This window comes from Macaca mulatta, chromosome 15 (assembly GCF_049350105.2).
Source record: "Macaca mulatta isolate MMU2019108-1 chromosome 15, T2T-MMU8v2.0, whole genome shotgun sequence".
Lineage (NCBI taxonomy): Eukaryota > Metazoa > Chordata > Mammalia > Primates > Cercopithecidae > Macaca > Macaca mulatta.
Window position 1 is genome coordinate 84,344,325 of NC_133420.1, and position 16,161 is coordinate 84,360,485.

The following is a 16,161-nucleotide window of genomic DNA, read 5'->3' on the forward strand; positions in this document are numbered from 1 at the left end:
TGTTACTTGCTGCTTTGTTCCTGACACTACCACACAGACCTTCCATTCACCCTGTGATTCTCCTTAGCCTTTTTGGTCAGTTTGACCATCATAGTTTGTGGATCTATAAATCATGACAGAAATGCCCGAATTAAGCTCCTAAAGTATTTATATTATTAATTTTCAAAGCTTACTTATCACCAACTAGCTCCTAAGAAGTAATTGGTCTGCTTTTTGAGTTCCTGAAAAGCAACGATAATGTCTTACCCTGTATGTAACTTGCCCCCAGCAAATGACAGCATGAACACAGGTTAGATGTACAGAAAATGTTCGTTTATTAGCACTGCACTTACATTTTCAGCATGGCTTTATTTTGTCACCCAGGTGGCATTTGTTCCACTAAAAAATATTAATTCAACATCTGTTATCTTCAGGTTATAGCACTGAGCACTGTGGGGTACACAGGAATATGACCTAGACTCTGCTATGAAAGACTTTGAACTTAAATGGACAGACCAAACCCACTTGCTTGCAAAGATAACAGTGTGACTGACACTGACACACCGCACATCATCACATCATCTCCCCTTGCACATCTTCTGAGGTCTAGGTTGGGGACACTTCCTTGGTAACAATGCTGCATATTTCATCTGCTGGCTTTTGCTGTTCTCTAGTGCAATTTCCTGTCTACTCATCCATATGCCTCTTTAAACTGCAAGTTCCAATGCAGGAAGTGTGATCAAGTATGTAAGGCCAGGTGAGTGGTATAGGAAACAAGAACTTTCAGAATTCAAATCATTTTCTTTTTTGAAGAAATTCAAGCAGTGAAGCATGAAAGAAATTCAAGGAAGAGGAATGGAGATAGCGAAGGATTAATTCAGAGATGGGAGAAAACATTTTGAAATAATATTTGTCCTATATACTTTGGAAAACAATGATTTATTGGAACACCAGATGTCTTGTGACCAACTAGTTAATAAGGGACATTTTAATCACTTCACCAGACATCTTTTTTCTTTAAATGGTATCTCTCTATCCTCTTATCTGTGTTTAGTCTTAGGAAAGATTTCATGGGTGATTTCCTTGTCCTGAGGAGCATAGTTCATATGTTTGATGTCTCTCAGAAGTTCACAACGAGGTACTTGTTTTTTATTTCCGCAATGGGTCTGAGATAGACTGGCAGAAAAGGGATCCAAAGACCAATGGCTGTTATTTATTGCTTAATTATTTAACATCTCTGGCAGGCTCGTGCAGCACAGGTAAATTAGGGGTAAGAAGAATCTGTCTTCTTTTCCAGTGCCTCTAAGTGCTAAACAACAGGTATACAGATTTCTAAATCTCCTCTAGTGTAACAGCCATAAACAGGACCGTTAACTAATTAAAAAAATAAAAATAAAACCCAGTAGGACTTTGGGGCAAATTATTTCAAACAGGTGGCTTTTGGCTATGTTACTAAGTTAGAAGGAATACTCGATTCAAAGGGGATTTTGGTATTTGAATGTTAACATTTTCTCGTAATGATTATTCACTTACTCAATTGGTAGTTCCTCAGTCCTGTGCTGGGATCAGGATAAAGAACCACAGTCTTGCAGGATCTGAGGTTTCAGTGAGTTTTCTGGCCCTTCTCGTGCTTCTACATGTTGATTTAGAGGTCACTTAAGAATATTTTATTAGCATTACTTTATTTGCTTTCTGTAAGTATAAAAATAATACATGCTTATTGCAGAAAACTTGGAAAGAATGGAAAAGTACAATAAAGTTTTGAAAAATCACCTTATTTTATATCTAAAAGAGTTACTGTTTATATTTCAGTATTATAGTATTTTATTCTCTTTATTCTGACCATAATTTTAACATAGTTGCAATCATGTTGTACATGCAGTTTTTTTTTTTTTTGTACATGCAGTTTTGCAGATTACTTTTATCATTTAGATTATCACCTAAAAATGTTTATTAAAATATATATTAAGTGTTAGAAAGTTATAAATATGTTTCAGTAAGAGAATAACATCTTACTATATAAAAATCTATTATTAATTTGCTATTCTCCCAATTAACATTATCTGGTCCCAGCTACTTGGAGGCTGAGGCAGGAGGATCACTTGAGCCCGGGAGATGGAAGCTAGAGTAAGCCATGATCATGCCATTGCACTCCAACCTGGGCAACAGAGTGAGACCCTATCTTCTCTCAAATGTTTTTTTTGATAACACTATGATTAACATTTGTAAGTACAAATCATGTCCTTAGGCTGTATTCCATTTCAAGGTAAAGAATTTCACTACCTATGTTGCAGTACATAGAAGTTCACTACCTATTTAGTGGCTTAATATTTGGGCTGCTTTCCCAGCTATTTCTGTAAATATATCCTATGCTTCCATTACAGAGAAATTATGGTTACTCAATTTGCTATTTACCTTCTCTTTTTTTAAAGCTGTCTTCTCTTTCTAGAGTGACTTTTAATTTCTCTCCCCCGTTGCTTCTCCCTGCAGATTTTCTGTCCCATCCCCCAGTGTTCTCCCTTATCTGCTTGGCAAACTCTTACTCATCCTTTAATGCTCAGCACAAAGCCAGCAAAAGCATCTGGAAACTTTGCTGACTTTCCTTGGCACATATGCCCAGCCCCTACTCCATTGTCAGCTAAAACTCTCATCTTCTTTCACCCTCAGCACCTTGTACTTTATCAGGCTGGAATACATAAAATTGCCATTTAACAGGTAAAAAATGATTTAATAGTTGCAATTTCATGTTGTTCTACATAATACATACATACATCTGTGCTATTCTGACCACACTGCATTTCCTTCTCTACCATTAGACTGTATCAGTGCCTGACGTATAGTGGATCTTTTGACATTTGACATTCTTTTGAAATGTCTTTTGACAGTTCCAAAACGTGTGCCCTTTTCTCTGCTGGTGTGCCGGAAACACTAATTATCACATAGTAGGTATTGAATAAATATTTACTGAGTGAATTACTAATGAACACATTTTAAAGACAATTTGCATTTTAGATATATGAATAGGTGAGAGGTCTCTTATTTTTGACTCTTTCTCACATTGACAGCTGATTGTTTCTTTTTAATTCTCTCAACTTCAATTCTGTTTTTCCTTTTAAGCCCAGTTTTCTCATCCTTTGAGCACTTGGTTGCTCAATAATATCATCTCTAGATTTTCCTTTTCATTTTTAAACAGGGGAAATAATGGCAACCACAGAACTCTGCAGATTTGACCAGTGTCTGGTGAAAAGAGAGGATGTCCCTGATCTTTTGTACCCTAGGTTCATCAAAATTCCAAACATTAATTCCTCCCTGTATTAGTCCATTTTCAGGCTGCTAATAAAGACATACCCGAGACTGGACAATTTACAAAAGAAAGGGGTTTAATGAACTTACAGTTCCATGTGGCTGGGAAGGCCTCACTATCATGGCAGAAGGCAAGGAGGAGCAAGTCACATCTTACATGGATGGCAGCAGGCAAAGAGCTTATGCAGGGAAACTCCCATTTTTAAAACCATCAGATCTCATGAGACTCATTCACTATCATGAGAAAAGTGCAGGAAAGATCTGCCCGCATAATTCAATCACCTCCTACTGGATTCCTCCCACGAAATGTGGGAATTGTTGGAGTTACAATTCAAGATGAGATTTGAGTGGGGGCACAACCAAACCATATCACTCCCTTCTTGAGATTTTCATGGTGATGCATGAGAATTACCAACAGCACATGTGCAAAACTTTTCTGTGTCCTGGATAGCAAGCACTCTTACTCCATGCCCTTAGTGGGTAACCCAAGAGCAGATTGCCCTGTTGCTGATAAACTATGTAATACTGACATTTTCTTCCTTCTTCCTCTCACTGTCTAAACTGGGGACACTTTGAATCCCACAGATGTAAGACCTAAAGAGTGAAAAGAAGAAAACGAAAATAAATGTCTCTTCTTTTCCACAGACTGTTGCTATTTTTAAAAACATCCTGGCTAATATATAAGAAGAAGAATATTGAAAGGAATGGCAAAAATGTGGCCTACTTTTGTGTTTCACCTATCCAACATCCTTTTTCTCATAAGTGCTCTGTGGTTGATGGTTGTTCATTTAAGGTGGTTAATGCAAATGGAAAGACAATTACCAAAGGGACAAGGATGCCTTCTCCCTCTCCCTGAGGTTGGCCATAACATGAAATGATTTTAAGGGAAGAATGAAACCTTCACTAGTGAATCTTCGTGCCCTTGTTCATTCATGAACTGTCAGACCCTTGTTAGCCCAGTTTTGTCCCTCCTTATCATGATAGATGGCTGGTAGGGAGTTCACCAGAGGCAACAGATGGGCAAGAATTTTTGCATTATTTTCATGATATATTTAATTTCATAGTGATAAAGTTGGGCTTTACATTTATTTTATCCACATAATATTTTTTCCTTGCCATTTCAATGCTTGTAGAAGAGGTGTGAGTAGATTTCGTCTTGGCATTCTGTATTTTTAAAAAGTAAGGTTTCAGCTATAGTTGTGTCTTCCAGGTGGCGAGATTGGCATGATGCCTTGTTCTGACACCATTACATTGGTGGTTTCAGATGGAGACGCTGGCCCTTTTGTGAATGGCTGTTGCTACAATGGACCCAATCCATCCGTTCCTCTTCATACGTCCTTTCCAGTATATGATCTCAACATCACAGTATACCCAGTAGACAACCAGCCACCTTCCATTGCAATAGGTGATAATGTGTTTTTCTGTTCCAGTACTATTGTTTGACCTAGTGTCATACTTGTGGTTCAGTGAAATAATATATATTTCACTTATAGTCTAAAAAGAAAACCACCATACGGAATTGTCCTTCAATAATTGCCTCAATACAAATTTGTGGAAAACCCAAATCTGTTAAGATTATAGGGCAAAATAATTTACATGTTTAAAAATTTAAATATTTCTGTTTGGAGAGATATGTGTATTGGGGTGTGTGTGTGTGTGTGTGTGTGTGTGCGTGTTGGGACAAGGACAACATTGCAATCCTCAAATATTCTGATTTTATTTCACATGGGAAAATATAATTTGCCTGCTGAAGAGAGAGTAATTTATTTTATCCATAACAATTTCTATTAGAACAGGATGAGTATACCAGAGAGACCATTTATATACATTTAACCTTATTTGCTTTTTAGAAAGTCATCTCTTCATAGGCATTATGTATATGTTCTGTCTCTCAGAAAAAAAGATAAGCATATGTATGAATGTTATTGTAATTTGCAGACTATCTCCCAAGCAGTGTTCTGGAAAGAAAGCTTTATCCCAGCAGAATAATTAGGCATCAAGGCATGAAAAACATCTTCGTTATGAGCAATTCATAATAGCTCTCAGGCAATTAACGCTCTGACAAACAGAGGTACCAATTGATCTTGAAGAGTACATAAACTACGTTTAGTGGCTTAACATTAAAACAGTTAGGCAATTCGTACTTTCATTTGTCACTTCCATAGAGACCCAAGGGAAATCAGAGTTCCTTGAGAATGACTAAAGGGCTATGCTGGAGCAGTTAGTATTTCTGCTGTCTTTCCATTATTGTCTGGCTTGCCTGTTCAAGAAAAAAATATAATTCCATAAGTCAAAGTAAATTCACTCATCACCACTCAAGATTTTCACTTTAAAGAGAATTATGCCAATGAAAACGAACATCTCCCATGGAAATGTTTTTGCACATGGGAGGCTTCTCTGAATTAGAATTTCTGTCACTGCATTTTGTCCTACCTAGTCTGTTTAAAAGTTTTCATGCTAAGTTGTAATTGTGTTTTTATTTGTATTCAGGTCCCGTGTTTGTTGTAGATGAGGGCTGCTCAACAGCCCTTACCGTTAACCATTTGTCCGCCACTGACCCTGACACTGCATCAGATGACTTGGAATTTGTTTTGGTTTCTCCTCCCCAGTTTGGCTACCTTGAAAATATACTCCCTTCTGTGGGTTTTGAAAAAAGCAATATTGGCATAAGTATAGGTAAGTAGTAGCTTCATGACCAACAATGACTCCCTTCCTTGTATTTATGGATGTGATTGGCCAGGTCATGCTTAATAACTGGGTAATGACTTTCAAAATGTTTAAAGCACCAGGCGTGGTGGCTCACGCCTGTAATCCTAGCACTTTGGGAGGCCAAGATGGGCAGATCACCTGAGGTCAGGAGTTCAAGTCCAACCTGACCAACATGGTGAAACCCCATCTCTACTAAATATAAAAAATTAGCCGGGTGTGGTGGCACATGCCTGTAATCCCAGCTACTTGGGAGGCTGAGGCAGGAGAATTGCTTGAAACCAGGAGGCAGAGGTTGCAGTAAGCTGAGATTGCACCATTGCACTCCAGTCTGGACAGCAAGAGCGAAGCTCCATCTCAAAAAACAAAACAAAAAGTTTAAAGCACCATATGTATTCAATGAATTATTATTACTATTATAGCTGATACTTTTGAATCTTACTATTTTTCATTTTAATTTTTATTCTGACTTTCCCCATGCATGCAAATTTACTTCAAAATAAGTGGAATTTTACTTATGAAAAATACAAGAATGAACATTGAAGAGAGAATGGTTTAAAAGGCCCTCACAGCAACACGGGATACCATGAGAGAGTGAATCTAGTGGTAGCTCACAAGGTCTCATTCTCACAATCTTTTAGCACTTTGAATAGACATTGGTGGAAAGGATGAGGAAATATACTATGGGTGTAACAGAGAGAAAGCCTAAAATGTTGAAACAGATGACATTAATTTTAAAACTAAAATGTGTCCCAGATACTTAAATAGCTCTTGTATTTCAGGCAAAAACAAACCAACCAAAACAAAAACAGAAAGCAAAAACAAAATCTTCCAAAGACATATAAATGATTCTCCAAACCCCTTTGGAAGAATGTCCATTTTAAATATGAAAGAGACTGAATTTAAGATTAATTGCATTCAATGTTACCCAATTTGTCTTGTGACTTAATGCACATCTTAGAGCATTTTTCTCTTTGGATTTAAACCCATGTCAAAATACTAAAACAGCGGGTTAGCTAATTCCACTCAATCCAACCCCTTGCTTGATATGTACGTCTTGAAGTACGCATATGATTGATTGACTCTTGTTTTGCCTTTACATAATGGAGGTGGTCTCTTTTTACACTCAAGTATGACAGAGAACCATTTATGCAAAAGTAGTTATTTAATCAAGGATAGGTCTCTGACATTTATGCTAAGTATCTGAAGTAGTCTTGAAGTCCCTGTGCATTACTGGTTAAAAATTATTACTCTTCTGTTCCCCATGAAAATTTTATTCTTCTTTATGATCTATGGATATCTGCCTTTATGTTGATGGTTGGCTGTTGCAGCAGCCCTTGATAGCAGATACTTAGGTCAACTGCTATGATCTCTTATTTGCATTACTGAGAAATTGGCTATTATTGGGTTAAGGATTAAGGACCAATAACTGGAAAAAATGTTTTTCTTATTTATCTGTTCCATCTTGGTGTGCTCTAGATTCATTTCAGTGGAAAGATATGAACGCTTTTCACATTAACTATGTGCAGTCCAGGCATCTGAGGATAGAACCAACTGCCGACCAGTTCACGGTGTACGCCACAGATGGGAAGCAACGTTCCTTGGAGATACCATTTTCTATTATTATCAACCCCACAAATGATGAAGCTCCTGACTTTGTAGTGCAGAATATTACTGTAAGAAACATATCCAAATGTTCCATTTCTCTTTTATCATTTTGATTTTTATTTTCAATTAGTCCATTTACATTGCTCCAAGTGCATTAACACATTGAATTGGTGAGGAGTGGGGAAGGCTATGTCATGTAATGCTATCATTTGAAAATTATTAATCTTCCTGCCTTTCCTGTTTTGTTGGCACATGGGTTTCTCTGTCTCTGGAGAGTCTTTCAGTAAGTATGAGAGAGAAAAAAAATTGACACATGATTCCCTCTATACCTACCTCAGTTGTTTTGTATCTGCCTAGGGTTGGGGTTTCTGAAGTAATAAGACCACTGGGAAGTTGTCCCTTGCTCTTCTCTGAAACTAGTCATGGTTTTACCTGCATTCCCTAGAGAGACTATTGGAGAGTGAAAAATATGAAGTCCTGTGTATTATGGGCAAGCAGACTTTAAGCTTCACATAATTTTTTTTTAGATAACCATATTTTGCTTTCTTGTGAGAAAATGCATTTATTTTGTAGGTAGTTGGGCTTCCATCAAGTTGTGCTGCAAGAAGATTTGAGGTTTTAGTTTAAGTTATTATAACCCATTCCAAACCTGTCTACTAATAAGGTTTGGCATTTTATGTATATTGATCTAAAATTTTTGTTGTCCTAATCTCAATAATCTATTCAATCTGCAAGAAACAACCTCACATTTTAGTCAAGCTCTATGAAGAAGGATCTTACAACATATTTTAAGTTGCTTTATTAAAGTTCTTGGAGAAAAAGGCAAGGTCCTATTTAAAATGTTTTCATAAGTATACCATTGTAAGTTGAATTATGATGCCACTTTAATCTTTAATAAGTAGGGCTAGATAAAAGAAAATCAGCATCCTTTTAGCACAAGTATCATATATGGCAAGTGATTTTTTGTTAACACATGTTCAATAAAACGTGGTACAGGAGGGTGCCCTTCAAAGTCAGTAAGAGAGGGTGAAATGAAAGGAGCTTTAGGCCAGGCACAGTGGCTCACACCTGTAATCCCAGCACTTTGGGAGGCTGAAGCAAGAGGATCCTTTGAGCCCAGGAGTTCAAGACCAGCCTGGGCAATGTAGCAAAACCCTGTCTCTACAAATAATAAAAATAAATTTTAAAAATTAGCCAGGCTGGTGGCACATGCCTATGGTCCTAGATACTTGGGGGCCTGAGGTGGGAGTATTGCTTAAGCCCAGGTGGGTGAGTCTGCAGTGAGCTATGATTGAGCCACTGCACTCTAGCCTGGGCAACAGAGATGACCATGAGGAAGGATGGATAGATGGAAGGAAGGAAGGAAGGAAGGAAAAGGAAAGGGAAGGGAGGAAGGGGAAAAGGAAAAGGGAGAAAGAGAGAGAAAGAGAAAGGAAAAAGGAAGGGAGGGAGGGAAAGAGAGAGAGGAAGGAAGGAATGAAGGAAGGAAAGAAAAGGAGAAGAAAGGAGTTTTCACAAATCCGAACCATACATGTCCTTCAAGGCTTAATTGCCTTCTCATTTATGAAAACATCCTGGTCTCTGCCCTTTTGTAATTCTTGTTTATGAATATCTAACAGCACTAGACATTTTCTTCCTTGAGTTATAGTTATTGGTGGACCTTTGCAGTCTTACCTGACTTGGGTTGTTGAGAAATTGGGTTGTTGAAATATTTCTGTTTCAAAATAGGAAACAGAAATACTTCTTTGTTCTCTCAATCTTCACTATGAGAAAAAAAGATTGAATCAGCTAAGTAACATGCTGTCAAGTTCTAACTGACTAGATACTATATGAAATGATAAACATTCAGTTGTCTTTGTGCTTAAAGGATTATGAAACCTGAAGTGGGTGTGAGAGGGAATGGGGAGAGTAGTTCAGGAAATTTGGAAGTATGAGAATTGGAGGGAGATGAGGGACCCAGAATGAAAATATACATAGTTATGCATCCAGTAGCATCCTTTGGCATTGTTGTTGATTTCAATGGAAATACAGAAGTTTTTACTGCAATAACAAAAATAAAAACCACCAAATATGCTTAGTGTATGTAGCAGATATTTGTGTCACTTATAAAGCAGATGGAAACATAAGACTTGTAAAAGCAAGGAGATCCACGAGGATTGGTTTATGAAGGTGAAGGTACTAGATTCAGCTTTATGACTGAACTTTTCCCTGACTTCTTGAAAGCAAACAGCGTCCTGGTTGCTTTTTTCCCCGACCTTTGACTTATGAACAATACATACTTTAAAAATTATATGCCCTTTGTCCTTCATGGAAATGAACAAAGTGCTGTGAAATCTTCAGAAAAAAATGTAAGGGACATTAATAGATCTGCTGTTTCTTTTAGATTCCTATTAAACCAGCAACTTCTTTTTAGGACTCATCCTATATAAATCTCATATAAAATTTGAAGTAGGATATATTCAAATGATTTCTTTTGAGCAGTTTTCCAAAGAAAGACAAGTTGTCTTTCACGTGTTTTTGACTTTTCTGATGTGCTCTTGCTCAGGTGTGTGAGGGTCAGATGAAAGAGCTGGACTCTTCCGTCATCAGCGCTGTGGACCTGGACATTCCCCAGGATCCCCTGCTGTTCAGCATCACTCAAAAGCCACGCCATGGCCTCCTCATCAATAGGGGTTTTAGCAAAGACTTCCCTGAGAATGAGCAGCCAGCCAACCCTGAGCGGAAACATGAACCTGTTCACAGCTTTTCCATGGAACTCCTCAAGACTGGTATAGCATGTTCCACTTCCATGCATTTGTCATTGTTGATTGAATAATTTAACCAATACTTATATGTGAAATCTAAAAAGGTCAAACTGATATAAGCAGAGAGTAGAATGGTGGTTACTAGAGGCTGAGGGTGGCAGGATTGGGGAGATGTTGGTTAAAGGATATGAAATTTCGGTTAGACAGGAGGAGTAAGTTCAAGAGATTTATTGTACAGCACAGTGACTATAGTTAACAATATATTGCATACTTGAAAATTCCTAAGACAGTAGATTTTAAGAGTTCTCACCAATCAAAAAAAATGAGTATGAGAAGTAATGCATACGTTAATTAGCTTTATTTAGCCGTTCCACAATGTGACCGGGCCTGGTGGCTCATGCCTGTAATCTCAACACTTTGGGAGACCAAGACAGGTGGATCACTTGAGGTCAGGAATTTGACACCAGCCTGGTCAACATGGTGAAACCCTGTCTCTACTAAAAATACACAAATTAGCTGAGTGAGGTGGTGCACTTCTGTAATCCCAGCACCTCAGGAGGCTGAGGCACGAGAATCTCTTGAGCCTGGGAGGCAGAAGTTGCAGTGAGCCGAGATCATGCCAGTGCACTCCAGACTTCCAGCCTGGGCAACAGAGTGAGACTCTGTCAAAAAACAAACAAACAAAAAAACCCCGAATAAACCCATTTCACAATGTATACATATGCATCAAAACACCCAGTTATATATTATAAATATATACAATGTTTATTTGCCAATTAAAAAAGTAAAAATTTAAAAATAATTTAACCTAGAGAAGTTAATAATAAATCACAGAAATAGGGGGTGAAGAAATAGCATTTACCTACTTTATTCATTTGTCCCTCAAGGGCTGTCTCTAGGCCTGTATTATTGTAGGACAGGAAGCCCTAGGTAGAGGTAATAGGTAATTGGAAAGGCAACAACATGCTTTCTTTCACTTTTAGGCTACCATTAAATATGATATTTGAGTTTTTTTATATTTTCACTCAAACATTTAATGCTATAATAAAAAAAATCCTTTTTAAAACTATTGAGATCATGAAACTACATTTTAAGAGATTGGTCTGCCAGAATTTCCACAGTTGAAACAAATATAGAACCACATATAATGCTTATTATTCTCTGAGGGGATAATTTGCTCTTTAGAGAAATGGCACATTGCATAGCAGTCTGAATTATTTTTTAATTACTCTTTTAAAAAATAATCAATCTTATCCCATTTTTCTTTTTTCTTTTTTTTTTTTTTTTTTTTTGAGACCGAGTCTCGCTCTGTCGCCCGGGCTGGAGTGCAGTGGCCGGATCTCAGCTCACTGCAAGCTCCGCCTCCCGGGTTTACGCCATTCTCCTGCCTCAGCTTCCCGAGTGGCTGGGACTACAGGCGCCCGCCACCTCGCCCGGCTAGTTTTTTGTATTTTTAGTAGAGACGGGGGTTTCACCGTATTAGCCAGGATGGTCTCGATCTCCTGACCTCGTGATCCGCCCGTCTCGGCCTCCCAAAGTGCTGGGATTACAGGCTTGAGCCACCGCGCCCGGCCAATCTTATCCCATTTTTCATTTATGAAAATACTTTTAAAAATTTGAGAAAAGTGTGCAGTTCCTGAATTACTGCTTCCTCCCATTCTCCTTCCTTAACGTTTTCTTTTCCCAGCCTGTAAGGTCCTTCCCGCTCCTTTGACAGGCTAGCCAAGGCTGTGCCTTCAGAACGCACCTTTCTGTTAACCTCCACTTGAGCCCCACCTAAGGCCTCCAAACCATTCCTTCTCTGTGCTTGCTTAATTTTAGCACTTGCTTAACGTTTTTCCAACTGTCTTTCAGTTATTTCTTTCCCCAACTAGTGTGTAAGCTTTCTGCCCCAAAGGTTTTTTTGTAATTGTTGCAAAAATCATCTCAGGTTTAAATTTAAAAAGTGCATTTGTGTATTTCTCAGCTTTTATCAATTGCAAAGAGATACATTCTAGGGCATAAATGATGATATTACCAAATGAATAACCACATGCTACAAATAATAGAATACATTGTTTACAATTTTTTTCAAATTTCACCAAGGAAAAAATAATAATACAAATTTTACTCTCAAGAAAGTTAATTTTTAAACATTTGTTGGTTATTATCCAGTTATGTAAGAATTGTATGATCATTGTGTGCAGTTTGAACACAGTTATTTTGAAGAAAAAATAAAAATTTCCTACATAAAATTTAGTATTTGGGTTAATATTTTGGTTACTTTCTCAGAAATTAGATTTTCACCTCTATTTTATCTGTGGTTCATTTATGGCTACATTTTAAAAAAACTTTAGCATGTTGTCATAAACATCCCCCTAGACAAATATACAACATTTTTAAAACTCTTCCCATGTTATATAATCTGTTTTTCTTCTTACTTTTTTTTTTTTTCTGGAAACAGGGTCTTGTACTATCACTTAGGCTGGATTGTGGTTGTGCAATAACAGTTCACTCCAGTCTCGACTTCCAGGGCTCAAGTGATCCTCCTACCTCAGCCTCCCAACTAGCTGGGACTACAGGCACAAGTCACCACACATAGCACTGGCTGATTAAAAACATTTTTGGTAGAGACAGGGTCTCCCTGTGTTGTCCAGGCTGGTCTTGAACTCCTGGGCTCAAGTGATTTTCCTGCATTGGCCTTCCAAAGTGCTGAGATTACAGGAGTGGGTGGCCATAACTGGCCTCTTCTTACTTTTAAAATATTGAGGCCAGGAGCGGTGGCACATACCTGTAATCCCGGCACTTTGGGCGGCCGAGATGGGTGGATCACTTGAGGTCAGGAGTTTGAGACCAGCCTGGCCAACATGGCAAAACCCAGTCTCTACTAAAAATACAGAAATTAGCCAGGCTTGGTCACACTTGTCTGTAACCCCAGCTACTTGGGAGGCTGAGGCATGAGAATCGCTTGAACCCAGGAGGTAGATGTTGCAGTGAGCCAAGATCATGTCGCTGCGCTCCAGCCTGGGTGACAGAGTGAGAGTGTGTCACAAAAAAATTATCATTATTATTGAAAATGTAGCTGTTGATAATTACATTATAAAATCATCATATAGACTTACTATGCTGTACTTTTTTAAAAGAGATGACTTTGTCACCCAGGCTTGAGTGAAGTGCGGTGATTATAGCTCACTGCAGCCTCAAATTCCTGGAATCAAGCACTCCTCCCTGCCTGAGCCTCTTGAGCAGCTATGACTACAGGCATCACCTAGCTAGTGTTTCAAAGAAAATTCTTTTAAAGACAAGGTCTCATTATGTCGTCCAAACTGACCTCAAACTCCTGGCCTCAAGCGATCCTCCCACTTGAGCCCCCACAAGTTGTTAGGACTACAGGCGCTCACCACTGTACTGGTTCCTGTGCTACAATTTTATACAACTATCTCCCATTTTAAAATATCCAGATAGTTTTCCCTTTCTTGGTATTAAAAGTTATATTTCAGTAAACATTTTATATAAATCTGCGTGCATATCTCCTAGTATTTTAGTAGCTTTGAAGTAAGTTTTGAAAATGTGAAATGTTAGGCTTCCGATTTTACTCTTTTTTGAGGCTGTTTTGGCTGTTCTGAGTCTCTTGCATTTCCACTTAAATGTTAGGTAGGCTTTAAAAAAATAGTTACATTTTTCATATTTAAGTTGTGATCTATTAAGAATTCATTTTGATGATTGGCTCGAGGTAGGGATATAACTCTATAATTTTCCCCAAGTAATTAACTTTCTCAGTTTTATTTAAATACCCTGTACCTTTGTTTATATAGTTTATTTAAAAATATATTCTTTCCTAACTCATTTTAAATAACACCCTTAATCAAATACTAAATTATTTAAATAAAAAGTCTTTAACAGGTTAAGAAGGCACTCTTTTACTTCATAAAACAAGTTTAATTTCACCCTACTGCACTGATAAATGAACTCTTGCTAATACCCCTGCCTTGAAAATTAAGACGTTATCTGTGACATATGTCATGATGGTTTAATCATAAGGAAGATTTACTTACTTTTTTTCCTTCTTCCAGGAATGAGGTTGACATACATGCATGATGACTCAGAGAGCCTTGCTGATGATTTTACAATCCAGTTGTCAGATGGGAAACATAAGATACTTAAAACCATTTCAGTAGAGGTCACCCCAGTTAATGATGAAAAACCAATGCTGAGCAAGTAAGCTACCTGAAAAGAGTTCCTTTCAGATTTCTATACAATTCTGTGAAATCTACAATACTAGGTACAGATGTGGTGTATGTCTCCCAAAGAAGCAAGTCTTCACTAGCTGCTATCACAGCTTGCCCCTGCCACTCAGGCATGAGGAGCCTTTAGTGCAAATGTTAGTTAAGGTAACCTCTTCTTAACAATCAGCCCTTTAATTACTTTTCTTCTAAACATACTAATTGGTTGTAAAGAATAAGAATGAGTGAACACACGGCATGGAATGAACAGTCTGCTAAACATATAAATACATGCACATACACAAACATGACTGCACACCTACCAAAGTGCAATTAATATATAGATTGAACTAAAGTCTAATAACATTAACTGCAGACAGTCCTTACAACAGATTTGCTGAAACTTGTAACTGAGTGTGGCTGAGGGAAATAAATCAACCCACTTCTTTCATTATCTTGGTACTTTTTTGTCCACCAGTTCTCTACTGTGTTCCATATGGGTCAACACCCCCTCCCACCTCACATCGAAATGATCATTTTCTAAAATTTTGAGCAATATTATTAATTGTAAACTTTCTCAGTATCTCTCTGTATTAGTCTGTTCTCACACAGCTATAAGGACATACCCAAGACTGAGTAACTTATAAATAAAAGAGGTTTAATTTACTTACAGCTCTGTAGGGACTGGGAGGCCTCAGGAAACTTACAATCATGGCGGAAGAGGAAGCAAACACATCTTTCTTCACATGGCAGCAGAAGAGAGAAAAACAAGTGCCCAGTAAAGGGGAAAGCCCCTTATAAAACCATCAGATCTTGTAAGAACTAACTCACTATCATGAGAACAGGATGGGGGAATCTGCCCCCATGATTCAGTCATCTCTACCTCGCCCTCCCACGACACATGGAGATTATGGGAACTACAATCAAGATGAGATTTGGGTGGGGACACAGTCAAACCATATCACTCTCTCTGTAACTGCTCAGAGTTTGATCATAGGGTACAAAGTATTCATCAGTTCTGTTTCTATAGCCCCAGCCATTTCTTTTACAATTGACAGCTGTACAGAACTGTACGCAGTCTACAGAACTGAACAGAGTTTTGGGGGACTCTTCTCTAGAGCTAGGAGTAAAAAAGCATCTGGTTCTTGGAACTTCCTTGATGACTTCACCTCTTTATTCAATAGTGCAGCAGTAAGAGGCATGTTATAGTCTAGGTTTTTATCAGGGAGTGAATAACTTCCTGAAAGCACCCAAACCCCTCAGATCTCCTCCACTCTGCAGAAAGGAGGGCCTCAAACAAGTCCCTTCCTTATCTACCACATATCCTGCTGGTCCCTATGAGCCACTGATAAGGTCCTTAAAAAGCATTGTGGGAAATACTGATGATAGATTTTTGGAGGGTTGCATCTCATACATCAGTCTGACTAAAAATATTCACCAAAAAATTTCTATTTTCTTATTTCTTAGCCAATATGTTGGGTTGGTATAGCCTTGATTTATAAATATGAAAATATGAAGGCTGTCACAGTATTACAGTACCTCCTTTTTGATGATCTCATTTTAAGAGATAGGGAGGTGAAAGCTGGCAGGGTGAGGGCCCCGGGGCATCCACTGGAGAC

The 16,161-nt window shown here is 38.1% G+C and overlaps 1 protein-coding gene across 15 annotated transcripts in view; it reads left to right on the top strand.

Annotated features, from left to right (window-relative positions):
* FREM1 (FRAS1 related extracellular matrix 1) overlaps window positions 1-16,161 on the top strand; it is a 168,666-nt gene that overhangs the window by 91,165 nt on the left and 61,340 nt on the right. For 12 of the 15 annotated variants that reach the window (XR_013404827.1, XR_013404829.1, XR_013404825.1 and 9 more), the window contains 5 exons: window positions 4,493-4,687; window positions 5,773-5,958; window positions 7,468-7,664; window positions 10,142-10,364; window positions 14,393-14,537. Coding sequence is in view for 5 of the 15 variants with exons in the window: in XM_028835154.2 (XP_028690987.2) it covers window positions 4,493-4,687; window positions 5,773-5,958; window positions 7,468-7,664; window positions 10,142-10,364; window positions 14,393-14,537 (946 nt within the window). In the remaining 10 variants the exon portion in view is untranslated. The remainder of the gene's footprint in view (window positions 1-4,492; window positions 4,688-5,772; window positions 5,959-7,467; window positions 7,665-10,141; window positions 10,365-14,392; window positions 14,538-16,161) is intronic. The other 3 variants (XR_013404826.1, XM_077966078.1, XM_077966079.1) reach the window with 1 other exon arrangement.